The following is a 27,986-nucleotide window of genomic DNA, read 5'->3' as shown; positions in this document are numbered from 1 at the left end:
ATTATTCATCATGTGACTTTTCAGCACCATCCTCCCTCCCCTCTGCTCCCTCTGAGCATACCCTAATCCCCTTCTCTGTTTTATTTTTATCCATAATATTTAACACCGTCGGAATCGACTTGAGGGCACTGGGTTTTTTTTCTGGGTAACATACTCACATTTTCCTTCTTTATTTGTTTAGGTCTTTCCACTAGAATGTGAGCTCTGTAAGGGCTTTGGGTTATTTTTATCTTATTGTTTACTGCCATAACCCCAGTGGTTAGATAAGTACCTGGAATATAATAGGCCCTGAGATATTTGTTGAATGGATGATTGAATAATATTGCCATGATTAGAATATATCTCTTTTAAATTTGACAGAACCACAAAGAAGGAAAGGCAGACGGCGAATATTTTGTCAACTAATGCACCACCTCACCGAAAACCATAAGATATGGAAAGAAATCATAGAGGAAGAAGAAAAATGTAAAGCTGATGGGAATAAACTGCAGGTGGACAATTCTTCCTTACCTCAAGCAGATGAGATTCAGGTCATTGAAGAAGCAGATGAAGAGGAAGAGCGACAGTTTGAATAAGAAGAGCCACGTTGAAGAAGCCCCCAAGGGCTGTGCCCAGTGTCAGAAGTCATTGCCTGGTTTTCACTGTGCAGACTTTCAGTCGACTCATTCCTACGTGGACAGGCCTTAATACTGTGAGAGGATCCTTGTTGTGCTGGAAGTTTCCTACTCCTATGCACTTTCACCACGTGAACTAGAAAATTATTCTTAGAGCTTGGCTTGAGTTGACCTGTGTTAAAAAGCCTTTAATGCCTTCTCTGGTGTATAAACACTTTGTCATAATGCTGCTTTGATGAATAGTGAGCTCTTATTTTTCATGCCCTGGTGGAGCATTGGTTAAGCACTCAGCTGCTAACCAAAAGGTGGGCGGTTTGAACCCACCAGCCGCTCCAAGGGAGAAAGATGTGGTAGTCTGCTTCTGTAAAGACTATAGGCTTAGAAACCCTGTGGGACAATTCTGCTCTGTCCTCTAGGGTTGCTGTGAGTCAGAATTGACTTGATGGCAATGGGTTTGGTTTTGGTTTTTTATTTTTCACAAGGGGTAGCTATAACTAAAAAGAACTCAAGTGACTTACTTCGGTTTCCGAAGTAGTCAGAACTTTTTGCTTTCATGAATACAGGATTCACAGTATTTTCACACGTGTCTTACGTCTTTGAATGTTTTGAAAGAAAGTCTGTGCCTATCTAAAAAGGAGTCCAATGCTGCCTTTCTGAGGGATCTCTGCTCAATGCAATACTGTTCCGTGCTATTCAGTGTCCTTCTCCCAGCTAGATTTATTCATGAAGGACTGAGTGACCTTTGTTATATTTAACAAAATCCAGGTGCATCAATTTCTGATACTTTTTACTGTTGTGTATTATCTACAAGGTATGTGTTATTTCTGCTCAACGTATTCAGGTTTGCCATGGTCATCCAAAGTCTGAATTCCAGTCTTGTTGACTTTATGTTTCATGGTAGAATTTTTAAGCTGTTTAGGTTTAACAGTGAAGGAATTTTATTCTTTAATCAAAATTGTTCTTATTTTTACTTTTTCTCAGGAGTAGTGTTTTTAAACATTTAGTTAAAATAAACACAGTACAGAATTGTCAGAAAAAAAAAATTGTCCTAATTTTGATGTTAACCTCTTGGGAAATGAGCATCATTTTCTCTCTTGTTAGATAAATTTGAGAATAATTAAGCCAAGTAAAAAGGAGATATCTGTCTTTGCAATATCACAAAATGAAATTAAACTAAGCCTATCAAAGATAAAGAACAAAAGAAATATAGTAAGCTCTAAAGCACATGTACACTGAATAAATAATAAGAACATGTGGCTATCTTTAAGACTGATATCTTAGGTGCCATGTGTCACTGTAAAACTGACAATCACCTTTCTGTTAATTTCCTTCTGCCTCAAAACTATATGACGGAAATGACTACATGACTGCTCAATACTTCTAGAGCCCAACTGCAAGCCTAATTTCTGAGACGAAGTAAGAGTGGGACTACTTATTTAATTTTTACATAGCAAATCTGAGTATTTTAGTAAATCATTTCAAACAAAAGCTCATTATTAGATAACCACAATTATTAAGATTACTGCAAAGAAAATGGGCCATACTTATAATGTTTGTAAATTTGTTAAGGTGTGGATATGTACTTTAGTTGTAAAAAATAGTTGATGACGTAATGAGCTGCAAAAATGAGAGCAAGATGGTAGACTAATTTTTTCCATTGTTCATGGAGACCATATCAGAGAATACTCTTTTGGGATCCATTGCAGCTTTTATATACAGTGAAACCATTAATTTTCCAAGGTAATTTCTTTAAAGTATAAATTCAGTAGGTAGTTTCCTACCTACATAGAATATTTGGCTTATATGAAAGATATCAACTAAAGATCTATGGAAGTGCTGGAATTTTTGATCCTACACAGTTTCATAATATTTAATGAATCGCTAAGTTTTATTTATTAGACACATTACATTCCTTCCTGCCACTTTTAACTACCATTGCCACATCATTTGTAAACTGATCCTACCATATATTACTGAGTAATAAAATTTTAACTGATAATTTATTGAGTTTGAACTTATAATGTATATATCCCATGCTTATATTTCCCTAGAGTGCCTTTTTGCATCCTGCCTAAATATTTTTGTGCTATTGCCTCCTCTCCTCCCAAATACATGTAAGTGCACATATGTAGATTCCCACATGTACATGCCTGCATAATGGGACACAATCAAATTTCCATGCTTCCTGTTTTACTGGAATTTTGTCTTAGAGGTTCTTTAGTATATATTTTCTCAAAAGAAGCACTAGGAATTAATTTTTAAATAATTTAAAATTATTAAATTTTTAAAGCTAATTAACCTTTGCTAAGTAAAAAAAAATTAATTTTTTTTTATTTTTTTAAATTATTGACATACATCAAAAGAGCTAGCCCAAAGAAACTAAAAAGTATCCTTGCTGAAACTTATAATTCATAATTGTAAGAAATGAATGTAAGAGTATACTAAATATACATAGTGCTATTATATGGAATCCTACTTGAAAAATTCCCATAAACCAAATCATAGATCTTATTTTGATTGCAACTAAATTAGATGAATATTTTATTACAATAATTTTCACCATTAATCTGCCGTTTTAAGTCACTGATCTTGAAAATAATCTTTTAATGCTATAACACACCTATGTGTCTACTGACATTTTTTCCCATAAAAATATACTTTTCAAAGTTCTTTCATGATTTGAAGGCATTTTCCTGCTATTCCCATCACTTATTTGCTGGTGCTAGTGGCTTTTTCTACTCATTTTTACAAGATTTCTGGCATTGTTTAAGTAATCAAATTTCCTCTATCTCTCTAGATTGCATCATCTCACAGGAACAGACTTCACTTAAAAAGATGGATAGGGGTTCCTTTACTACTGTTGAGAGGCTAATCTGAGCGACTCTAAAGAGTGTGTGGGGATGGGAGTGGTGAGTGGAGCAGGGATGAACAGCTTCTCAGAGAAAGGTGATTTTAAGGTGAGTACTAAAAAATTAGAGTTAACTCAGAGATTATTGCTTGTAGAGAGAGAAAAATGATAACGTGTAAAGGCCAGAAGAGAAAGCATCCCCACATGAGAAATTTAGGGTGGCTGGAACACAGAGTACAAGAAGGAAAGGTAGAGCAAAACAAGCTAATAAAGGGCCTAGAAAAACATGAGGTGTCATTTAAACTTCTTCCTAAAGGAGATGAGAAAAAATTGAAGAGTTTTAATCTGGGAGAGTGACATAATTAGGTTCACATTTTATAGGGATCTTTCAAATAGCATACTATGTTGAATGGAAGAGCAAGACTGGACATAAGCAGAGCTTAGTGGTCTAGACTAGGATAGGTCATAGGTCAATGGGGAAGTGAATAGAACTGAGAGAGACTGAAGATGTAAACTCAGTTGCCCTGGCAATTAACAAGATATAGTGTGGAGCTCAAAAGAGAGATGTGTGCTAGAGGTATATGTTTGGTAGTCAACAGTCTATAGCTAACAAGTAAAACCATAGGGTAGAGTCAGATTAGACATATTTTTTGGAAGAGTCACAAGAAAAGACAGTCAAGGTTAGAACTCTGAGAAACATCAACCTTGAAAGGCCAGGAGGAGGAAAAGAAGTCTTAAGAACAAGTGGCTACAGAGATATGAGGGAAAAGGAGAGTACAGTGTGACAGAAGCTAAGGTAAGGGAGTCTTTAAAGAAGGGAGAATAGTCAGAAATGTCAAATGTAGCCTGAAAGAAGGAATAATACAAGGTCTGAATATGTTTCCATTGGTTTTAGCAACAAGGATGTCACGTGTCATTGGCAAGACAAGTTTCAGTGGAATGATGGGACCAAAGCCAGATTACAGCAAATAAAGAGTAAGTGGGAAGACTCAAAAAATTAAGCTTCTGACACTGTAGTAGATTAGATAAAGGACCTTGCACTACAGAACAATGGGATACATTACTGGGCTCACAGAAATAAAAGAAATCTCCCTGAGTTAAACTTCAATAACAAAAGACTGAAAGCAGAGAGGAACCCTAAGTGCTAAACCATATCTAACCTCAAAGTTAATCAATTCTTAAACAAATTTGAGCCTATCACAAGGTAAAGGAGTAGAATCTGAGAATTTTTTTTAATTTATTTTTTATAATTTTATTGTGTTAAAATATATAACAAACACTTGCTACTTTTTTTTTTTCCTCAATTCTATTCTGACACACTTGGGGTCACCATGAGTCAGAATTGACTTGACTGTAACTGTGTGTTTTTTTTTAATTGTGCTTTAAGTGAAAGTTTACAGCTAAAGTTAGTTTCTCGTACAAAAATTGATACATACATTGTTATGTGACCCTAGTTGCTCTCTCTATAATGTGACAACCTACTCCTTTCAACCCCCGATTTCCCGCACCCATTCAACCAGTTCCTGTCCCTTTCTACCTTCTCATCTCACTTCCAGATGGGAGCTACCGATTTGGTCTCATGTGTCTACTTGAACTAATTAGCACACACTTCACGAGTATCATTGATGTCTTATAGCCCAGTCTAATCTTTGTCTGAAGAGTTGGCTTTAGGGAAGGTTTTAGTTTTGGGTTAACAGAGAGTCCAGGGGCCATGTCTTCTGGGGATCCGTCAGTCTCAGTCAGACCATTAAGTCTGGTCTTTTTACTAGAATTTGAGTTCTGTACCCTACTTTTCTCCCGTTCCATCAGGGACTTTCTGTTGTGTTCCCTGTCAGAGCAGAATCTGAGAATTCTTAAGCCAGCAACCTTGAAAGGAGCCAAAGGGATGCCAAGTCAGTACTACACAAACTGCATTATCAAATATAATAAATGGCCATGTATTAAATGTTTAAAGAAATAAAAATGGAATGACGTAAAACTGAGCAAGCAAAAAAAAAAAAAAAAAAGAGTAAGCAATACAAGATAATAAAAAATCCCTATGAAGGAATGGCTCTAAGACTGACAGCAAACTTCTCCATACTAATAATGAAAGCCAAAAGACACTGCAACATTATCTTCTAAGTGATTAAAAAAAAAAAAACTTACAGTAAACTAGCAAACTATCAAAAATAAGAGTAAAATAAAGATAATTTTAGAAAAGCAAAAACTGTTTAATATCAACAGACTTCATCAAACAGAATTTTGAAAGGAGTGCTTCAAAATTTGCTTTAATGTGCATTTGAGTCACTTGATGATCTGGTTAAAATGCAGATTGTGGTCCAGTAGGTCTGTAGTGGGCCCCAAGATTCTGTATATCTTAAAAGCTCCCAGGTGATACAATGTCGATACTGTTGAACTATTGAGCACACTTTGAATATGGAGATTCTGAAGTATATACTTCAGAAAGAAGGAAAATGATCCAGGAGGGAAGATTTGAGATATAAGAGAGAAAGGTAAGCAAAGAAGTTAGTAAACAACTAGGTAAATCTAAATAATCATTATATGGATAGATATGATATCAGATAAAATGTTATTTTCTGGGGCTTAAAAATAGATAAAAGAAAAATTCTAGACAAGAGCATGTAAATCAAGAGAGAGTAATTAGAACTAGTCTTTTGAGGGCCTCATATAGTTTAGCAAAGGGGTTAAGATATTAACTTTAGATTTTGTTAAGTTATGTAGTATGCTAAAATTTCAAAAGGAACTACTGAATTTTTTTTTTTTTTTTAAGGGCATAACTTCCAAAACAGTAGAGGGGGGAAAAAAAGAAGAAAATAAAAAAAACAATTAATAAAAATGCAAGAAATAAGAATCACAAAATAACAGGACAAATAGAAAAAAAAAATGAAACAAGTAGGAACAAGTTTTAAAAGTATCAGTACCTACAATTAATGTACATAGACTAGACATGCCAGCCCAAACATAGTGACTGTTAGGATACAAAAAAAATAATAACAGCCAACATTTATATAGCACTTACTCTGTGCTACTACCACTCATCTGTCAGTTTATCATACTGTGGTGGCTTGTGTTGTACTGTGATGCTGGCAGATATGTCACTGGCATTTTAAATACTGGCAGGGTCACCTATAGTGGACAGGTTTGAGTGGAGTATCCAGACTAAGACAGACTAAAAAGAACCTGGCAATCTACTTGTAAAAAATTGGCCAGTGAAAACCTTATGGATAGCAGTGGAACACTGTCTGATACAGTGGGGGAAGATCAGCCCCTCAGGTTGGAAGGCACTCAAAATATGACTGGGAAGAGCTGCCTCCTCAAAGTAGAGCCAACCTTAATGAAGAGGATGGAGTAAGGCTTTCAGGACCTACATTTGCTGATGTGGCATGATTCAAAATGAGAAGAAATAGCTGCAAACATCTGTTAATAACGTGGAATGTATGAAGTATGAATCTAGGAAAATTGGAAGTCTGTCAAAAATGAAGTGGAACGCATAAAGATCAATATCCTAGGCCTTAGTGAGCTGAAATAGACTTGTACTGGCCATTCTGAATCGGAAAATCACATGGTCTACTTTGCCAAGAATGACAAATTGAAGAGGAACGCATCGCATTCATTGTCAAAAAGAACATTTCAAGATCTATTCTGAAATACAACACTGTCAGCTATAGGATAATATCCATACGCCTACAAGGAAGACAAGTTAATACGACTATTATTCAAATTTAAACACCAACCACTAATGCTGAAGATGAAAGAACTGAAGATTTTTTACAACTTCTGCAGTCTGGAATTGATCAGCCACGCAATCAAAATGCAGTGATAATTACTGGTGATTGGAACGTGAAAGTTGGAAACAAAAGAGGATCAGTAGTTGGAAAATACGGCTTTGGTGACAGAAATGATGCTGGAGATCTCATGATAGAATTTTGTAAGATCAAATTATTCATTGCAAATATCTTTTTTCAACAATGTAAATGGTGACTATACACGTGGACCTCGCAGATGGAATACAGGAATCAAACTGACTACATTTGTGGAAAGAGACAATGAAGAAGATCAATATCATCAGTCAGAACCAGGCCGGGGCCAACTGTGGAATAGACCATCAACTGCTCATACGCAAGTACAAGTTGAAGCTGAAGAAAATTAAAACAATTCCATGAGAGCCAAAGTACTAACTTGAGTATATCACACCTGAATTTAGAGACCATCTCAAGAACAGATTTAATGCATAGAATATTAATGATCAAAGACCAGACGAGTTGTGGGATGACATCAAGGACATCATACGTGAAGAAAACAAAAGGTCATTTAAAAAGACAGGAAAGAAAGGAAAGACCAAAATGAATGTCAGAAGAGACTCTGAAACTGAGGAAATGATCACATAAAAGAGCTGAACAGAAGATTTCAAGGGGCAGCTCGAGAAGACAAAGCAAAGTAATATACTGAAATGTGCAAAGACTTAATAGAGTTAGAAAACCAAAAGGGAAGAACACGCTCAGCATTTCTCAAGCTGAAATAACTGAAGAAAAAATTCAAGCCTACAGTTGCAATAGTGAAGGATTCTATTGGCAAAATTTTGAACAACACAGAAAGCATCAAAAGAAGATGAAAGAAATACGCAGAGTCACTATACCGAAAAGGGTTGGTCGACATTCAGACGTTTCAGGAGGTAGCGTGTGATCAAGAACCAATAGTACTGAAGGAAGAAGTCCAAGCTGTACTGAAGACATCGGTGAAAAACAAGGTTCCAGGAATTGCTGGAATACTGCCTGAGATGTTTCAACAAACGGATGCAGTGCTGGAAGTGCCCACTCCTCTGCCAAGAAATTTGGAAGACAGGTACCTGGCCAGCCAACTGGAAGAGATCCATAGTTGTGCCTATTCCAAAGAAAGATGATATAACAGAATGTGAAAATTATCAAACAATATCATTAATATCATACACAAGTAAAATTTGGCTGAAGATCATTCAGAAATGGTTGCAACAGTACATCAACATGGAACTGCCAGAAATTCAAGCCAGATTCATAAAGGACATGGAACGAGGGATATCACTGCTGATGTCAGATGGATCCTGGCTGAAAGGAGAAAATATCAGAAAGATATTTACCTGTATTTTATTGACTATGTAAAGGCATTCGACTGTATGGATCACAAAAATTATGGATAACGTTGCAAAGAATGGGAATTCCAGAACACATAATTTTGTTCATGGGCAACCTATACATAGACCAAGAGGCAATTATTCAAACATAACAAGAGGATACTGCATGGTTTAAAATCAGGAAGTTATGCATCAGGGTTGTATCCATTCACAATACTTATTCTGTCTGTATGCCGAGTAAATAATCTGAGAAACTGGACCGTATGAAGAAAAACGCGGCAACAGGATTGGAGGAAGATCCGTTAACAACCTGCGATATGCAGATAACACAACCTTCCTTGCTAAAGGCGAAGGTGACTTGAAACAATTACTGTTGAAGATCAAAGACTATAGCCTTCAATATGGATTACACCTCAACATAAAGAAAACAAAAATCCTCACAACTGGACCAACAAGCAATATCATGATAAACGGAGAAAAGACTGAAGTTGTCAAGGATTTCCTTTAGATCCACAATCAACACCCTCAGAAGCAGTAGTCAAGAAATGAAACAACATATTGCATTGGGCAAATCTGTTGCAAAAGACTTCTTTAAAATGTTAAGAAGCAAAGATGTCACTTTGAGGTCTAATGTGCTCCTGACCCAAGCCATAGTATTTTCAGTTGTCTCATATGCATGTGAAAGCTGGACGATGAATCAGAAAAATGGAAGAAGAATTGATGCCTTTGAATTATGGTGTTGGTTAAGAATATTGAATATACCGTGGACTACCAGAAGAACAAACAAATCTGTTTTGGAAGAGGATCGCAAAATCAAAGACAACCACACAATACTGGGAATCATGGCCTAGCCACATTGACACACATTTTTTGGGAACACAATTTAATCCATAACATTCTAGCCTTTGGCCCCCCAAAATTCATGTCCTTGCCACATGTAAAACACATTCACCCCATCATATCATGGCAAAAGTCTTAAATCAACTCTAAGTCCAAATTCCATCCTGGGACAAAAATCCTCTTCATTTGTAAAATCCAGAATACAAGTTATTTTCTTCCAAAGTACAATGGTGAGACAGGCACAAGGTAGACATTTCCATTACAAATGAGAGAAATTGGAAGGAAAGAAGTGGTAACAAGCACCAAGCAAGTCAGCAGAACATATTAATTAGCTCTCAAGACTTGAAAATGATCCTCTGTTCCCAAAGACCATTTAAGCAGTGGCTCTGCACTCCAGACTCTGGGTATTGGCCACATTTTCCGGATTCTGGGTGGGGGCCCCTCGGCCTTGGGCTTGGGCTCCACCATCCAAGCCCATTGGGAAAGCAACTCTGCTCCCTCAGATTTGGGCATCCCCAATCTCCTAGTTGGAGCCTGGTGGCACAGTGGTTAAGTGTTCAGGTGGTAACCAAAAGGTCAGCAGTTTTAATCCACCAGCCACTCCTTGGAAACTTTATGGGGCAGTTCTACTCTATTCTGTAGGGTCACTATGAGTCGGAATTGACTCGACAGCAATGGGTTATTCTCCTAGTCTAAGTGGTGACCCAGCCCCCTCAGCCCTGGCAGGCCCCAATCTTCTGCCCCTTGGGCATGGCAACCCCGCTCCTCAGCTCTGGGCTGTGGATCCGTCCCTATCCTGTTGGCACTTGTGAAAGGCAGCACCACACTCTAGAACTGAATTTGTGAAGATCCGACTCTTTGAAACTTAGGAGGCTGTGGCCCCACCCTTTAAGATCCAGGCAGTTCTGTTTTCAGTGCTCCTTATCTCTTCAGCTTCTGCTTCCTGTTTCCTTGGCCTCTTGGCTCCTTGAGTCTCTTGAGACAGCTGGCACCTACCCTGCCCAGGCAAGTGTTCCAAAGCTTTTTAGCTCTACCCGTAAGTGTCCGGAGGCACCTCACTCTACCTCAAAGCTTCCTGCTGGAAGGCACTCAGCTCTCTTGCTCCGTGGGTTGGCAAGCCAAGCTCCACCGATAAGTGCCCAGAGGCACCCCACCTTGCCAGGAAGCCTCCTGCCCAGAGGCCCTCAGCTCTCTTGCTCTGTGGGTCAGCTCTCGCGCTGTCTGGTGCCTGTCTCCTGGGTTTGCTGCTGCCATTTCTCTGCTGCTGCTTCTTGCCATCTGCACGGTCTCTGGTGTTACAGCTTTCCTTACTTCCTTCTGAGCCCTCACCAGATTTGTCTTTGATGTCCATAATTCCGCCAACAGACTCTTAAGGCTATCTAGGCTTTTACTATTAGGCACTTTATAACTCTTCCAGCATCTACCCATTCAGTTCCAAAACTATTTCCATGATGTAGGTATCTGTTAGAGCAGCACCCCTACTCTCCTGGTACCAAATTCTGCCTTAGATATCTAGTGCTTCTATAACAGAAATACCACAAGTGGATGGCTTCAACAAACAGAAATTTATTCTCTCACAGGGAGAATAATTCAGGGCACCAGTTCCAGCGGTAGGCTTTCTCTCTCTGTCGGCTCTGGGGGAAGGTCATTGTTATCAGTCTTCCCCTGGGTCTAGAAGTTTCTCAGCACAGGGACCCCTGGGTCCAAAGGATGTGCTCTGCTCCTGGCTCTTCTTTTTTGATGGTATGAGGTCCCTCTCTGCTCGCTTCTCTCTTCTATGTCTCAAAAGAAATTGACTCAAATACAACCTAATCCTGTAGATTTCATCCTGCCTCATTAAAATCACATGTAACCCACTGCTGTTACATCGATTCTGACTTTTAGTGACGCTATAGGACCTAGTAGAACTGCCCCATAGGGTTTCCAAGGAGTGGCTGGTAGATGCAAACTGCTGACCTTTTGGTTAGCAGCTGAACACTTAACCACTGAGCCACCAAGGCTCCATTAACATCACAGAGGTTAGGATTTACAATACAAAGGATAAATACATCCGATCACAAAATGCAAGACAATCATACAATACTGGGAATAATGGCCTAGCCACACTGACATACATTTTTGGGGGGACACAATTAAATCCATAACAGTCCATTACATGGGCAATTTTCATGAACATTACATGGGCAGTTGTAAAAATGGTATACTCTATAATCAGGTGTACAGTTTGATATATACTCATCAGACTTACATTACTGATTATATGGTATAGGTTTTCTATAACCAGAAAAAAAACCCCAGTGCCATCAAGTCGATTCCGACTCACAGCGACCCTATAGGTCTCCTGTAGCCACGTGTATTTTTTTTGTGCACTTGACTGTTTGTGGAAATAAGTGGTGTCAGGGAAAATGTGCCAACAAAGAATCAATAGTTGTGTGTCATTTTTATTCTAAAAACATTAGTGTAATTTATTGTCTACTCAACACTTGCTATGGGGATGGATGCTCAAGAATCACAGGGACCCAATTTATAGGATAAATAACAGAGTTCTTATGAAGACACAGCAGGGAGCAATATGTGAAAGCATTGGCATGCTGTATGTTAAATATATAGATATTTTTTCTATCATCTGCTACCATGCCTAGAATACTTCTTAGTCCAAAAGAATTTATTGGGGCTTTAATTTCTTCTTTACACCTCTATTAAACTGGGGTGGCATCACATAGTCTACTAATGATCAGGAGGTAGTTGACATCTGGAAGTAAAGCCCCCCAGAGACACAGAAGCAAGATGGAGTCAAGAAGGCATTCAGGGTTACCTGGTGTTAGACAAGAGGCTAAAAAGTCAGGCTTTGCTTGGGGCACTTGTGGCTGTTCTTAGTATCTTAGGTAACACCTGTTCATTTGTACTTTTGTTTAGCTTGACAGAGAACTCTACTTTAAAAGTCATAGAAGCTTGAAAAAAAGTTATAGTTAATACTTGATATTGCTCTAGTCCAATTTTAAAGGGCATATCTATGTTCACTTGCAGTCCCTAGATGGTGCAGTCAAGCCCTCAACTGCTAATCAAAAGATTGGCAGTTAAAACCCACTGAGATGTGCCATGAAAAAAAGGTCTGGTGATCTGCCTATAAAAAGTTAAAAAGTTAAAACCTTGAAAATACTATGGAGCACAGTTCTACTGTGCAACACATGGGGTCGTTGGCAACTGGTTTGGCCTTTTTTTTTTTAATGCTCACATGGCTTTATGATGATGTGACCTTTGTCCAAACACGTATCGATTAGATTAAACGAGGTTCAGAGGTGAAGCAAACATACAGCCTTGCTCCTCCAAACATCCGTGCATTTTCAGCGTCTTTCAGCACAGATGAGGTAGGGCTGGGGTTGCAATGTCATGCCTAACCTGGGCTTGAGATTTGGAAGTAGTTCATGTGGAAAATGCAGCTGAAACCGCTGAAGCAATGCTGTAAAAAACAAGAACGTTTCCATCCGAGCCAGCTGTTCTCCAAGACAGTGTCTTCTCCCTATACAGAAAAAGCACATATGATGCTTTTAGAAACCCACAATATTTATTAAAAACTGTCTAATATTTGGGTATGATTCAGGAAATCTGGAATTTAAAGAAAGGTTAGAGGAAGTTATGTTTATTAAAAGGTTCGCTCAAATCTCAAAGAATAAAAATTGGCATTTCAGTTCCCCGAACGCATTCCTTTACCTCCTTCTATCAGCTCAGGGACTTTTGTAAGCTTACTAGTCCTGTCTCCAATTTTTCTTGCATGCTGTAACAGATCCTAAGATATGCTATCAAGATCTAATTTGAGATGTGACATTTGGTTTTATTGATCCAAGAGGAGCCTATTTCACTTCAACTGACTAAATGTATGTACCCTTCTTCAGTGAAGAAGAACTTCCAGTCCATCTTCTATGCGAGGTCTTGTGATACATGTACTTTTTCCCAGGAAAAAGAATATTTTCATAAATGGAGATAAGGTACATTAAACTGGTAGGCAGGAGAAGTAGATTCTAGTTTTACTTCAAATTACCATGTCATCATTACCCTCTCTGGTCTGTTTCTCAAGCTACCTGTTACTGACTTCTAGCTCCACAAGTTTTGTACACAAGCAAAAAAGTCTCAGAAGAAGTCAGAGCTTTTCAACAGTTTATCTTTAGTTATTAAATTAAGGCTTATTTTATTTTCAGTAGAAACAGGTATTACTTATCTGTAATCAAAACATTCCTGTAAGAATCAACACTATTTTCCAAGTTGGTATATTTATTCTATAGAAGTATTCTTCAGATTAAGATGCTATATGTGAAGCATTACTATTCTTTATCCTAAAGTTATACCCCTGTGAAAGTTTCTTACCTAGGGAAAAAGGAATCAAAGCTTCCTTCTTGGCAAAATGTCCACTGCTGTCCAGAAATCGCTCAGGATAAAACATTTCTGGGTCTTTCCAGTACTTTTCATCAAAGTGTACGGAATAAAGATTTGTAATTACTGTTGTGCCTTTAGGAATGGAATAACCACGTACGACTGCATCCTCAGACGTTGCATGGAAAATCCCTAATGGAACTACATTACAAAATCTTAAGACTTCATGCAGAACTGCCTCAGTATAAGGCATTTTGCATCTGTCATCCCAAGAAGGCTTTCCATTGGGGCCCATAATTAAATCAATCTCTTTATGAACTTGTCCTGTCAGAGAAAAAGTATTCAAGTTATTATACAATTCTTAAGAGTTACATCTAAAGTAAATTCCCTTTGAGATAAAACGTAGGATAACCCCTAATCCAAAAGGGTATGGGTAGTACACCAGACTGAGATTTGTCCTTAGCTAAGAGTTTTTAATACATGCCTATATTTTATACAATCAGTAGCCAATGCACTGAGTAACTTTGTTCTCAAAAAATAAATAAATAAAATTAATTTTAAAAAGTAAACAAACCTAGAATTGGAAAAACATGACTCTCAGGAAAGAAAATAGTGAAGCATAAAATTTAGCTTCCAAAAACCAATGCTCACGTCCCAGCTCTGCCACTTCTAATGGCTGACCTCGGGCAAGTCAGCCACTCAGCCTTTTTCCTCATTTTAAAATAGGCATAGAAAGACCTATCTCAGAGGTTTGTTACAGGAGTTGAGATAAGAGATTTGAAAATTCTTCGCAACTATTAAATATTTCTCTTCTCCTTGGCTAGCACAGCAGGAGCACCTACATAAAATGCTTTTTACATGGCCAGAGACTCTAAAACATGTATGAGCTCTCCATACAAGGACAGAACCTGGATCATTAAGAAAATCCTCACCTTGAATGTTAGGATAAAGGGCCATGAAAAGAACTGCCCACTGTAGAACATTGGTTGTAGTTTCAGTTCCAGCAATGATGAGTTCACCCACTGAGAAAATCAGGTTTTCTTTGGAGAAAGTAGACGATGGGTCATTTTTACCTTGATCTATCTCATCTAAATAAGCATCAACAAAATGCTGAGGTAACTGAGGCTTTCTGTTGGCTGAAGCTTTTTCAATAAGCCTGGAGAGAAAATCATAGACCACAGCTGCATTTCTAAACAGCTGTTGATGTTTTCCAAAAGGTAAAATGCCAATCCATGGAAAGGCATTATACAGGAAGACGGAGGCACTGGCAGCCAGCTCCACATTTTCACTAAATAACTCAATCATGTGCTGAAAATCAGTGTCTTCGTAAGTGAATCGTTCTCCAAAAAGGATCAAGTTGGTTATGTTTGAAACAGCTCTTGTTATTAATTGTTTAAGGTCAAAAGGTCTACCTTCATATGGTTTGATAGCATCAATGAAAAATTTGGTTTCTTCTAAGATTTTAGATTCAAAAGACTTTTGGCCATATCCAAAATAGCGAAAGCTATTTACAGCTAATCTTCTGTGATCAACCCATCCTCGGCCATATCTGGAGTTGAGTAAGCCTGAAAAAAAAGATATTAAAAGTATTTTATTATTCTTCCATCCCTCTGTCTAACAGCTGAAGATGCTATGGACTAAAAACACAAATGGCTTGTCACTACTCCCCAAATTATCTTTCTATAAAACTAGACCCAGTAGTTAAGCCCCATTCTCCGCTACTCATTAGCCACAGATTATACATAGATAAAGCTCATCTACTGCTCTGCTGGGGACTGCAGAAAAGACCCACAACAAGAAACTGGTCAGTCTTGTGTAATTCAATTCAGATGAACTAAGCCCAGGTGAACTTATCAGAATCTTATAAGCATATTTGATAAAAGATAAATGACTGCACATTCTATGCAAAAATTTTATCTTGGATTGAACAAACACCTGAAAATCATCCTTCTAGGATTAGAAATTGTCTGCCTGTAAGAGACTGGATTTTACAATAGAAATTTCTTCCAGTTAAAGGCATACAATAACTCTGGCAGAGGCAAGGGTGACCTGAATGAGGTGTCAATACAGTAAAAATCATTAAACCAAAAAGAGAGCAAAAATGAAGCTCAGAATTTTCTGTTGATATTGTTTGCCTTAACACTTCAGAATCTCCACGTATACTCTGCTGTTCTGATGTAGCTACTATGGAAAATTTTTCCTTTAAATTAACTATCAAGCCAAAAGAATATCTTCAGTGCATATATTTATATAAGGTAAAGTTTACTCAAAATTTCATTCATGGCTGATACATTAAAAAAAAAAAAATAGGAGAGGCAAAAATGTCACATTCTCTTCTGTACACAATGTGCATATATAATTTACATTCTGACAACATCTGTGCAGTAATTTTTGAATTTGGACCTAATTTAAAAATAAAACCATATGCAAAGGGGCCTTTAGTGCTGTGCAGCCATCTTATACTCCCATAGTTCATTCTCTTTTCTGTACCCCCAGATGACTGTTCATTCAACAAATATTTATTCAACATGTATTTATGTAGCATCTACTATGTTCCAGGCAGTGTTTTAAGTGTCAGGAATATATCAGTGAACAAAGGAAGCAAAGATCCCTACTCCCATGGAGTGTATATACTAGTGGGGTGAGACCAGTAATGAATGAATGAATAGATGATAGGTAGGTAGATGGATGGATGGATGGATGGATGGAGGATGGATGGGACAGGACGGGACGGGATGGGATGGGATAGGCAGGCAGAGAGATAATATAGCCAGAAAGGAGAAGGGAAGGCCTCACTGAGATGGTGACATTTGGATAAAGACTTACGGTAGATGAGGGAGTGAGACAGTTATCTGGGAAAAGATGACTGCAGGCAGGGAGAAAAGTTAGTGCCAAGGCACTGAGATGAGAGCAAGCCTTTTGTGTTGCAGGAACAGCAAGGGGCTGGGATAGCTGGAGTGGAGTGAGAGGAAGGAGAACAGTAGGAGACAAGAGAGGAAACGGTAGGATAGGTGGGAGAGCTAGATCATATAGGGTCTTGTGGCCATAATAGGACTTTGTCTTTTAGCTGAGATAGGAAATTATTTTAAGTTTGTTTGTTTGTTTTGGACTGATTTACTTTTATTGTAGAAAATTTTAAACATATTCAGTAATAGACAAAACAGTACAATGAATTCCCATATATATATCATCCAGTTTCATCAGTTATCAACCCATGACTAGTCTTGTTTAATTATACCTCCACTCATTCCTCACAAGTATTACTTTGAAATCATATTTCACCTATAAATATTTTGGTATGTATATCTAACAGATAAAAAAGGACTCTTTAAAAAAGCATAGCCATACTATCACATCCAAAAATTAACAATAACCATTATGTGTTTAAATTCTGAGTTGTCTCATGGAGGTCTTTTGTTTATTTGCTTGTTTCAAATAAAGTCCAAATAAGGTCCACACATTGAGATTGGTTAATATGTCATTTTCGCATTTAATCTAAAACTTTACCTCTGTCTCTTTTCATTTCCTTGCAATCTATTTGTTGAAGAAACCAATTCATTTCTTCTATAGGATTCCCAGTCTAGATTTTGATGAATTTTGATGGATGTCTAGATTTTGCTTCCCCATAATGTTATTTAGTAATGTTAACCTAACTTCTGAATTTTCTCTAAATCGGTAATTGAAATTAAGAGAATTGATCAGATTCGGGTCAACTTTTGGGGATCAAGATTTCTTCACAGATGGTGTTTATTGCTTCTTTTGGGAAGCACGTCTTTTTCTGGCTGTCTTTGTGATGTTAGCAGCCACTGATGATAAACACCATCAGTCTTTCTATCATTGTCATTTCCAATCATTTTGGTTGTCTCCAGCTAGTTCTTTTGTAGATTCAACAGTAGAAGCTCATGGGAATAATATTCCCTGAATTCTTGTCGGTTTGTGGTCTACATTTGAGTAAGTTTGGCTGGATGTAAAATCTTAGCTCACATTTTGTCCCATGAGTATTTTTAATATTCTCAAGAAGTGACAATATGATTTTTCCTTAGGAGTGACTTGATATTTTGCCTAGATGCCCAAAGGCTTTTTTTCTTTTTCATGCCCCAAACTGAACTCCTGATTTCATAACCCCCTGTAACCTAGTCATCTGGAAGACTTCCCCATTTCAATAGCTGACAACAACACGTTTCCGTTTGCTCAAACTGAAAACCTTAGGGTTATCCTGGGTTTTTTTTTTCTTGCACAACCTACAACCAATCCATTAAACAAAAATCGGCTCTGTCTTCAAAGTATATAGGATCTAAGCATGTCTAGTTCCTCTGCTGCTATCATACTAGTTCAAGTCGCAACAATCTCTTGCCTAAAAAATCCTAATAGCTTAACTGGTCTCCTTGCTTCCATTCTTACTTCCCTATAGTCTATTCTCCATTGAGCAACCTGAGTGATCCTATAAAAAATGTTAAGTCAGAATGTGTCACTCTTCTGCTCAAAACCCTCTAAAGGGTCCACATTTCATTCATAGTAAAAAGCCAGTGTCCTTCAATGGCTAACAAGACCCTACATAAGCTGTACCATCCCTTCTGTTACCTCACTGGCCTCACTCCTGTTCTCCTCTTCCTCACACTATACCAATCAGACTAGTTTTTCCTGGACCGTGTTCAAGACTCAGGGCTTTTGCAGTTGTCTCTTCCAGGAATTCTCTTTCCCCAGATGTCTAGATGACTTACTTTTTTACTTCCTTTAGGTCTACTCAAATATCACCTTGATCAAGGTTTAAAAAAAAAAAGCCTCCATCTTTCCTCCATTTACAGGCCCTCCATTGTCTCCTTATCCTGCTTTATTTTTCTTCATAATTCTTATCATTACTTCTTTTTTGGTCAAAATATTAGCCCTAACTTCTATTTAGTTCAGAAATTAAAGTCCTGTTAGTTTCAAAAGGCAGAAAAACTAGTTTCCTGGTTAAGTCATTTCATTCTTAAGAGTAAGGAGCACTTTTAAGATACCACAATTTCATATTTATATACCATAATTATAAATTTGTCATCTTTAAAAATGTATAAGATTAATCACATTAAACAAAACAAACAAAAACACACAGCAATGATTGGCCTTCTTTTTCATAGATCATGTAAAAAACCCATAGGTAAGTCGTAGACAGGTATGTTTATGCTCCATCCTCTTTGTATGTGGGCACAAGAGCCTACAATGTGCCCCTCAAAGCAAAACAGAATGTGTACTAAGTATCATGATAACTTAGGAAAAGGTCAGACATTTTTACAGAGATTTGTGGCATTAAAACAATACAAAACCACTAAACCAAACCCACTGCCGTCGAGTCAATTCTGACTCATAGCGACCCTATAGGACAGAGTAGAACCGCCCCATAGAGTTTCCAAGGAGCGCCTCGTGGATTTGAACTGCCGATCTCTTGGTTAGCAGCTGTAGCACTTAACCACTATGCCACCAGGGTTTCCATTCAAACAATAGTAAATGACAAAATCTGAGCTAGGAAGGCTAGATCCAAAACTTTAAAATAAGGTACGGTTTTACAGTAACAACAGCAAGAGCAACAATAACAATAAAAGCTTACGGGAGAATCTGACTCTTCATGGAATCACAGCGTCCGAGTAGCTCTATGATGGCAAATTACTTGCTTTTACACTTCAAGATACAAATAAAGGTACAGAAAAGGACTTCAAGACCTTAGATAAAGTCTTGCCAGGGACTTCCACAAAGTTTTGAAGAACCCTGACTAAAGACTGGGTTAGTAAAGCTACACGCTCCAAGTGTAAGGCGAAGGAGCAGGGCAGCTGCAGCAAAAGCACAGACAAGGACTTGGATTCCTTAGCACTCAGTACTTCCTGAAAATCCTCGTTTATGGGTGAGAAATCTGGTCATTCTAGGGGTGTTCCGTAGGGTGACACTATTCTGAAAATAGCACCCCTACCACCACCATCACCCTTGAGTTGTTAAATCAATGCTGCAAAGGAAAATGGTCTGCAAATGCTACAGGTGATGACTTCAAAATAATGCTTGTTAGGCCCAGCCTAGCCCATTAGCCACACCTGTCTCTATCCTTTGGGCCTTTAAGTCTTTATTTTTCCCCATCTCAATATTTTGTCGTTTTATTTAGGTAGAGTAAGCATTTTTCATTGTTTTTATTTAATATTTGGGTTGTAATGAGAAGTAGTATTTCTTCACTGTAATTTTTATAATATAGCATAATCATTAAAGTTATTGGCTTTTATATATTTGTTTTTCTATCCAAGAATTTTCCTAAATGATAATTCTAAGATTTTTTTTTTTTAAATCAATTCTTTTGGTTTTTCTGTGTATTCAATATCATCAGTTAAAAATAATGTTTTTGTCCTTTTCCATTAATAATTCTTTTGTTTCATGTCTAACTGCATTAGACATAATTTCCAAAACAATACTGAATGATAATGGTAAACATATTCATTCTTATTTTGTTCTTAATTTTAAAATGGGAAGACCAAGTTTATATTTACCATTAAATATAAAGAAAGATATTAATTTTGAATTAATTATTATTCAGAGAAGTGTACTTCTGATTCAAATGTGTGTGTATCCTTGTGTCATAAAAATTACAGGTATTATTAGGTGCTAACTCTTTAAAACGTTATTTATAATATTTATTAGAACTGGATTGCAATAGTAGAATTAGCATGTACTTGTATAAAAATATGACTGGAGACTTGAAAGTTCCCCAAATACTAGGTTCTATAAATAAACAGGAAACCCTAGTGGTGTAGTGGTTAAGTGCTACAGCTGCTAACCAAAGGATTGGCAGTTCAAATCCACCAGGCGCTCCTTGGAAACTCTATGGGGCAGTTCTACTCTGTCCTATAGGGTTGCTATGAGTCAGAATTGACTCTGCGGCACTGGGTGTGGTTTTTTTTTGGGGGGGGGCGGTATAAATAAATACTTTCCTGTTAACGAATACAGTACAAATTCTATGTACTAAAATTACTTAAAATAAATAAATAATCCCTCAATAAGTGAAAATAAACATACCTCCCATTTTTGTCATCTTCATGAATAAAGGAAGACAGGGTCTGTCTGCAAAAATTTCACTTTGATGAACAAGGCATTCCTTTACTACATCATAGCCATTTAGAACCACAGTTGATATGCCTCCAAGATCTAAACTGAAGATCTTTGAGAAGGGGGGGAAACAGCATTTAAGTAACAGAATACATGGAGTATTATCATGGAAATCCATACGTACTAAGCCCAACTTTCTCAGTATTTGTTACTTCCCTGAAAATGTAGGCATTCATTACTCAGTGGACAATGTTTGGAGTGCCTTCTTTTCTACAAGGCATGTAAAGCACTATAACTTCATTAAGCCACTCAGTGCCTGAAGCTCTTGTAAATGGTATAATGGAAAGAGTATTGGACTCAGGAGACCTGGGCTAGTTTATGCTTTGCCATTAAACAGATAAAGGACTCTGGGCAGAAACCTTAAACTTTTGGGGCTTCATGGTTGTCACAGAAAGATATCTGATTTAGAACCTCTTTAAAATTCATTAAAATTCAAAACACTCAATGATATCTAGGAATCTCTTTATTTCCAAGATGAATAAGGAAGCAGCACCACCTACATTATCACTTATTACTCCAGCTTTAGGTGGGGGCAGGGGTGGGGAACTCTGGTGGTGTAGTGGTTAAGAGCTACAGCTGCTAACCAAAAGGTTGGCAGTTCGAACCCACCAGGCACTCCATGGAAATTCTTTATGGCAGTTCTACTGTGTCATATAGGGTCGCTATGAGTCGGAATTGACTCAATGGCAACATTTTTTTTTTTAGGTGAGGGAGGGGGTCGTGAAAGGCCTATGAAACAACTTTATCCCCCTCATTTCGATGACACATTGAGGAACTTTTGAATGGATATAGGTTCTGTTACTACTAAAATTTGCAGTTGGTACTGAATATGTCTGTTCTTCTTGTTGTTAGGTGCCATCAAGTTGGTTCTGACTTAGTGACCCTGTGTACAACAGAACGTAACACTGCCTGATCCTGTGCCATCCTCACAATCATTGTTGTGCTTAAGCCCATTGTTGCAGCCACTGTGTCAATCAGTCTCTTTAAGGGTCTTCCTCTTTTTCACTGACCCTCTACTTTACCAAGCATCATGTCCTCCAGGGACTGATCCCTCCTGACAACATGTCCAAAGTATGTGAGACACAGTCTCGCCATCCTTGCTTTTAATGAGCATTCTGGTTATATTCTTTTTTAGGAGGTATAAACATATTGTAACTAGGCTCATTTGTATTTGGGTCCCTGAGTTCCATGAAGTTACCCAAGAGGGTCCTCAGAGAACCTGACCTTGAATAAAGGCATTTGCCACATTGAAATAGGTGGCTGTCCCTCAGCTAAGGAGAAGGTAAGGCAGAATATCCATCCTCTGCCATATGTATAGTTGTTCACCATGTGCCTCACCTCAGGTTCACTTATAATGTCACACCTCCTATAGTCAGTCTGTCCTTGCTAATTGGATATAAGGGCCTAGTCCAGTGAAAGAACAATGTTATCTTATTGATGGGATGCAAAGATTGCTTATCCCATTCTCTCAGGGGTTGTTCTACTCTAGACTAGCTTTTCAGATCCACCGTACTGAGTCAAGCCTCACTGCTATGCAAACAGGCAGAGCAGATTTAGCCATGATATATACAACTTTGGAAGAAAACAAGGCTTAGCAGGGAAATATGAGCATATACAACAGGACAGACTTGCAGAAGTTCAGTAGAAAGGACCCCCAATGGTTAAGTGCTCAGCTACTAACTGAAAGGTCAGGAGTTTGAACCCACCAGTGGCTCTGTGGGAGAAAAGACTTGGTGATCTCCTTGTAAGATTACAGCCTAAAACTGGATTAAACCAAAAGCAAAGAAGTTTCCTGAATACAACTGAACACCTGGAAGGCCAGAGTAGCAGGGACAGGAGTTTGGGGACCATGGTTTCAGGGGACATCTAGGTCAAATGGCATAACAAATATATTAAGGAAACATTCTGCATTCCACTTTGGTGAGAGGCATCTGGGGTCTTAAACGCTAGCAAGCAGCCATCTAAGATGCATCAACTGGTCTCAACCCACCTGGAGCAAAGGAGAATGAAGAACACCAAAAACATACGGTAAAGATGAGCCCAAGAGACAGAAAGTGCCACATAAATCAGAGACTACATCAGCCTGAGACCAGAAGGACTAGATGGTACCCCGCTATCGCTCATCACTGCTCTGACAGGGAACACAACAGAGAATCCCTGATGGAGCAGGAGAACAGTGGGATGCAGCTCTCAAATTCTCATAACAAGACTGGACTTAATGGTCTGACTGAGACTAGAGGGATCCTGGAGGTCATGGTCTCCAGACCCCTTGTTAGCCCAAGACTGGAACCATTTCTGAAGGCAACTCATCAGACAGGGGTTGGACTGGATTGTAAGACAGATAATGATACTGGTAAGGAGTAAGCTTCTTGGCTTAAGTAGACACATGAGACTATGTGGGCAGCTCCTGTCTGGAAGGGAGATGAGAAGGCAGAGGGGGACAGGAGCTGGTTGAATGGACATGGGGAATACAGGGAGGAGAGGAGGAATGTGTTGTCTCATTAGGGGCTGAGCAGCTAGGAGTACATAGCAGGGCGTGTGTAACTTTTTGTATGAGAGACTGACTTGATTTGTAAACTTTCACTTAAAGCACAATAAATAAATAAATAAATAAGATTACAGCCTAGGAAACCCTATGGGGACAGTTTTACTCTGTCATCTAGTGTTGCTATGAGTGGTGGGTTTGGTTTTTTTTTTTTTGAATGAGTCAGAATTGATTCCACAGCACACAACAACAGTTCAGCAGAAGCAGTTACAATAGCAAAAGTGAAGACCTCCAAGTGATAACAGAAGCAACCAGCTGAGCAATGGTGCCACCAGAGTCTCCAGCACAAGGGTGGACCCTGCTAACTGAGCAGGAGTTCAAAGTGGTAGTGGTAGTAGAAGAGCAGGGCTTCAAACTGGTTCTAAAAAGTTCCCAGGAAGTTATACATAAGAATTACCTGGGGATCTTGTTAAAATGTAGATTATGATTCAGTAAATCTGGGATAGAAATGCTTATTCTCAGCAGGGAACTTGTAAGAAATGCAAATTATTATTAGAAGTTCAAATCAGAACGAACTGGTTGGAAGTCCTTAGAAGAGATTTCAGCATGCCGAGGATGGGAAAAACTCTGGGGTTAAAAATTGTGTTAGTATGAAGGCAGAACAAACATAAGGGAGTTGTATTTCAGAGTAAAGCTGTCAGGCTGTGGTCACTAAAAAAAAAAAAAAATAGGGATTACAAAAATCAAGGAGCAGCCATGGCGTGAGAAACTGTTGTACAGTCAACCTTACTTGAGAGTTTGAGATGGTCCTCTATTTGAGGGTAAAAGTGGGGAAACTATTACTTGAACTAGTACCTATACTGGTATGCATAGTTCTCAAGGATTTTTGCTAATTTGTGAATCAAATTGTGAAAACATCCTTAAATGGATTTGCTCTATGTAAAAGTTCAGGTTAGGCTGACAAGAGTTTTAATTCTCCTGGAATCCACATTTCTGGCTTTCACGGAAGTTGGTGCAACCCATGTAGGCCATTGCATTTTTGAACCTTGAGTCTTGAAAAAAACTGGTTCCTAAAGGTCACTTTTGAGTCAAACAATGGTCTAGATAAACTAGTAAGACCATTTTGCTTTGGATATTGTGCTCTTGCAAAGAATTCAGTCAGTTTTGGAAACAGACTCCAAAGGTCAGACTGCGAGCTATGTTTAAACAGCCATTATTTTAATTGTTCTTCAGCCATTATTTTAATTGCTCTATGAAAATCCTTCCTGACCACAAATATATCAGTTCTGTTCCAACCCCCTTTTCCATGGCAATGCCAGTAAGATTGGGTATAAATGAATTTTGGAAATTCTGCTCATCTTCAGAACATTTTTGGCACTCTAGTTGAAATGTTACCCCAATTTGCAAATCATATAGTCAATAAACTTTAATCAATTTCTATTAGCTTAATATAATTTTTGTTTTAACTGCTGCTGCTGCCGTCAAGTCGATTCTGACTCATAGCGACCCTATAGGACAGAGTAGAACTGCCCCACAGAGTTTCCAAGGAGCGCCTGGCGGATTCGAACTGCTGATCTCTTGGTTAGCAGCAGTAGCACTCAACCACTACGCCACCAGGGTTCCCTTTGTTTTAACAGGGCTTATATATTCTTAGTTTCCCTGGATGGCGCAAACGGTTAAGCACTTGACTATTAGCCGAAAGGCTGGCGCTTTGAACCCACCCAGAGGTGCCTCGGAAGACAGCCCTGGCAGTTTGCTTCCTAAAGGTCACCGCCTTGAAAACCTTATGGAAACAGCAACTCAGAAGATTAGATAGGAACCTTAGGGGGACAGAGTTTATGTTCATGGTGGAACAACTCAGAAAAGGGGGATGAGAATGGTTACATAACTGGAAGAATGTAATCGATGTCACTAAATAGTACATGTAGGAGCTATTGAATTGGTGTACGTTTTGCTATGTATATTCTCAACAACAAAATAAAACTATATTAAAAGAAGAGAAAACCCTATCGAGCAGTTCTGCTCTGCACACATGGGGTCACTATGAGTCCAGAATGGACTCCATGGCACCTAAAAACAACAAATGGGCTAATTATGGTATATACAGAAACATGAGACATTTTCCTTGGTTTCTAGAAGTCAGTTTATGATCTTAACCCTACCACCCCTCCACCAAACCAGCTCTACCCACGGTTTTTCATTATCTCAGTTAATGGCCACTCCATCCTTCAAGCTGTTCAGGAAAGCATTGGAGCCTATGTTTATTCCATTTTTTTCTCCCAAACCTCATATCCCACTGCCCAGCATTCATGTTGTCTTAAAGAGTAAGAATGCCCACTTCTGTTATTGTAAAAACAAAGAGATTTATTGAGGGTAATACAATTTATGAATTGGGGAAACCCAGGGCAGAGAGAAATGTACCAAGTGCTCAGAAGCATGGAGGGAAAGTGGGCTTTTACAGTAAACTTGGGGAAGGAGAGTGTGTGATAATCACATGGTCACAAGGTGAGTACATCATCAACAACTCTATTTTCACCTACTTTCTTCCTGGAACATCTTGAGTAAACTGGTTCTCCTAGAATCACATTCCTGACCTCCATAAGAGCTGCCAAACTGGGTTCCTGACCCCCACCCTTATTTACTTAAGAGTGGCTTGGGGCAAGAGCTGGGCCAGTTAAAAGAGATGATTCTGGTCCCACCCAGCCAGAGGCACAAGGCCATATACATATGAGAAGCAGTCATATACATATGAATGAGAAGCAGCCAAGGCTGCATTCTTAGGAATGCCGAAACTGGAGCTTGTAACAAAATGTACTTTGATTCAGACTCTGGAGCTTGTAACAAAATGTACTTTGATTCAGCTCTCGTGTCAGCCATTTTATTATGCCAAGTGCCTCATAGAGGTTCTGCTAGCACACCTCTACTTTCGGAATATAGAGAATCTGACAATTTCCTACCACCTCCATCAAGGCCCCTATGTTAATCACAATAGCCTAACTGGCCTTGTTAATTTCACCCTTTTCTCTTTCCAGGTGATTCTCAACATGGCATACTCCTGCTTCATGGCCTTTGTATTTGTTTTCTTCGTCTGGAATATTCTTCCCCTGGATATTCCTATAGGATGTTCTTGGGCACCCAAAACAATATTATTCACTTTGTACCACACCCATTCATTCATTCACTCTTTTACAATCATTTATCAGAGCCCAGTTCTAGGCCTGGGGCTTTCACATGCATTCTCTTTATTTATCCGTCACAACAAAAAACTAGTTTAGTCCTTCCTCAAAATCAAACATCAAAGAACCACCTCCTAACAATGAACTCTGTCCTAGAATTTAGAACGTCTTGTTTTCTCGAGAAGCCGGGAGGTTAGGATCTACCCTAAGTGTGCAGAAGGCAGCTCCACAAGGCCGAGAAGTGGGGGCCAGAGCTGGTGCGCCTGCCGGGCGGGGCGATGGCGGGCGACTGTCTCAGTCCGCACGCTGCGTGGCGCACATCCGACGCAGCGGCGTGGCGCCGCTCACACTGCGCAGGCGCAGGAGCACGAGCTGGGCGCGGCGCAAAGCTCGCGTCAGGCTTGGGGCTCTCCTGTGGCGGGAAAATCGGGCCTGGAACGCCGCAGGGCGTGGGCCCAGAATGGGACACACGGCTGCGGCCGGGCTCCCCCGGCAGAGGGCGCTGCGTCCAGGACTTCGCCCTCCCTAACCCCGGAAGCAGGTTTCCCTCAAACGCCGGTAGGCACACGGAGAGAATTTCCACCAAGTTGGGGCGAGGAATGACCATAAATCCAATCGGGAGGAAGCCCTCCCTGCCCGGGGCCCGTCGGGGCTGTACCTCGCCATACACCTGGCTCTGCTTTCTCATGTAGACATGGGGGAGCTCGGGAGAGGCGGCCAGGGAGTAGATACTGCCGATAAATGGCAGCCCCAGTGGCCCCGGGGGAAATCCCGTCGGCCGCCTCTGCTTCAGCAGCTGGCGGGCCCCCAGCGCAAAGAGCAGCAGGGAGAGCACGCCGCAAAGCGCCGCCGCGGACGCCTCTGCTCCACTAGGTTCCCACATCGCCCGGCCCGCTGCGAACCCCGCGGCTGTCCTGGGACCTGGGCTCTGGGTCTACCCTTGCTGTGCTCCCATTGGCCGGACACGCGAAGGTCCCGCCTTAGCTCCGTGGCCATTGGCTGGCTGATCGTAAGGGCTCGGGTCCCTGAGTACGGTTACCTCCTAGTTTTCCGGGGCTCAGAGTCCGTGTAGCCAGAGGGAGGCGCGATACTTGTCAGCACCAGCCTGACAGGGCACCGAGTCTAGAGTCTGGGCCATGCGGATCCTGCCTCCCTTGGAACCAGAGCTTTTTTAACGTGCTTTTACTTACCACTTCTTATTTCACGTGAAAATTGTAGAAATTTATTTGCACTGCGTTCTTTAAAAAAAAAAAAAAAAACTGAGTCTAATTTCAGCATCTCCATTAGTGTAAAAAGAGAAGAATCATACTATTCTGTTTTAATTTCAGCATCTCCATTAGTGTAAAAAGAAGACTCATACTATTCTGTCATGTTTTACTCATCTTATTTTTCTCCTGTTATGAGACATTTTTGTGTAATCCTTTAAGAA

At 39.3% G+C, this 27,986-nt stretch overlaps 2 protein-coding genes across 6 annotated transcripts in view; one reads left to right on the top strand and one right to left on the bottom strand.

Annotated features, from left to right (window-relative positions):
• The window catches only part of PDE3B (phosphodiesterase 3B), a 150,566-nt gene extending 134,422 nt beyond the window's left edge, over positions 1-16,144 (top strand). For 2 of the 5 annotated variants that reach the window (XR_010322460.1, XR_010322457.1), the window contains exons 16-17: positions 361-3,571; positions 4,358-16,144. Coding sequence is in view for 1 of the 5 variants with exons in the window: in XM_023550926.2 (XP_023406694.2) it covers positions 361-575 (215 nt within the window). In the remaining 4 variants the exon portion in view is untranslated. Of the gene's footprint in view, positions 1-360 lie in introns of all 5 variants that reach the window. The other 3 variants (XR_010322459.1, XR_010322458.1, XM_023550926.2) reach the window with 3 other exon arrangements.
• Positions 12,603-27,780, bottom strand: LOC100673483 (vitamin D 25-hydroxylase). Its single transcript, XM_003411995.4, has 5 exons — positions 27,216-27,780; positions 20,807-20,948; positions 14,710-15,342; positions 13,772-14,101; positions 12,603-12,929 (listed from the first exon to the last, which is right to left on the bottom strand). Exons 1-5 carry the CDS (start codon positions 27,438-27,440, stop codon positions 12,754-12,756), a joined length of 1,506 nt encoding a protein of 501 aa, XP_003412043.1. The 5' UTR covers positions 27,441-27,780; the 3' UTR covers positions 12,603-12,753.
• Positions 27,781-27,986: the final 206 nt, after the last annotated feature.

The sequence above is a fragment of the Loxodonta africana genome, chromosome 7 (genome assembly GCF_030014295.1).
Source record: "Loxodonta africana isolate mLoxAfr1 chromosome 7, mLoxAfr1.hap2, whole genome shotgun sequence".
Classification (NCBI taxonomy): domain Eukaryota; kingdom Metazoa; phylum Chordata; class Mammalia; order Proboscidea; family Elephantidae; genus Loxodonta; species Loxodonta africana.
Note: the sequence above shows the minus strand (reverse complement) of the source record. Positions and strands in the feature narration are given on the sequence as shown.

Coding starts and splice junctions, on each gene's coding strand:
- LOC100673483 (XM_003411995.4), bottom strand. CDS start 27,440: ATGTGGGAACCTAGTGGAGCAGAGGCGTCCGCGGCGGCGCTTTGCGGC. Junction 14,102..14,709: donor CCTTTATCCTAACATTCAAG/GTGAGGATTTTC, acceptor TTTCTCTGACAG/GACAAGTTCATAAAGAGATT. Junction 12,930..13,771: donor TTTGATTCCTTTTTCCCTAG/GTAAGAAACTTT, acceptor TTTTCTGTATAG/GGAGAAGACACTGTCTTGGA.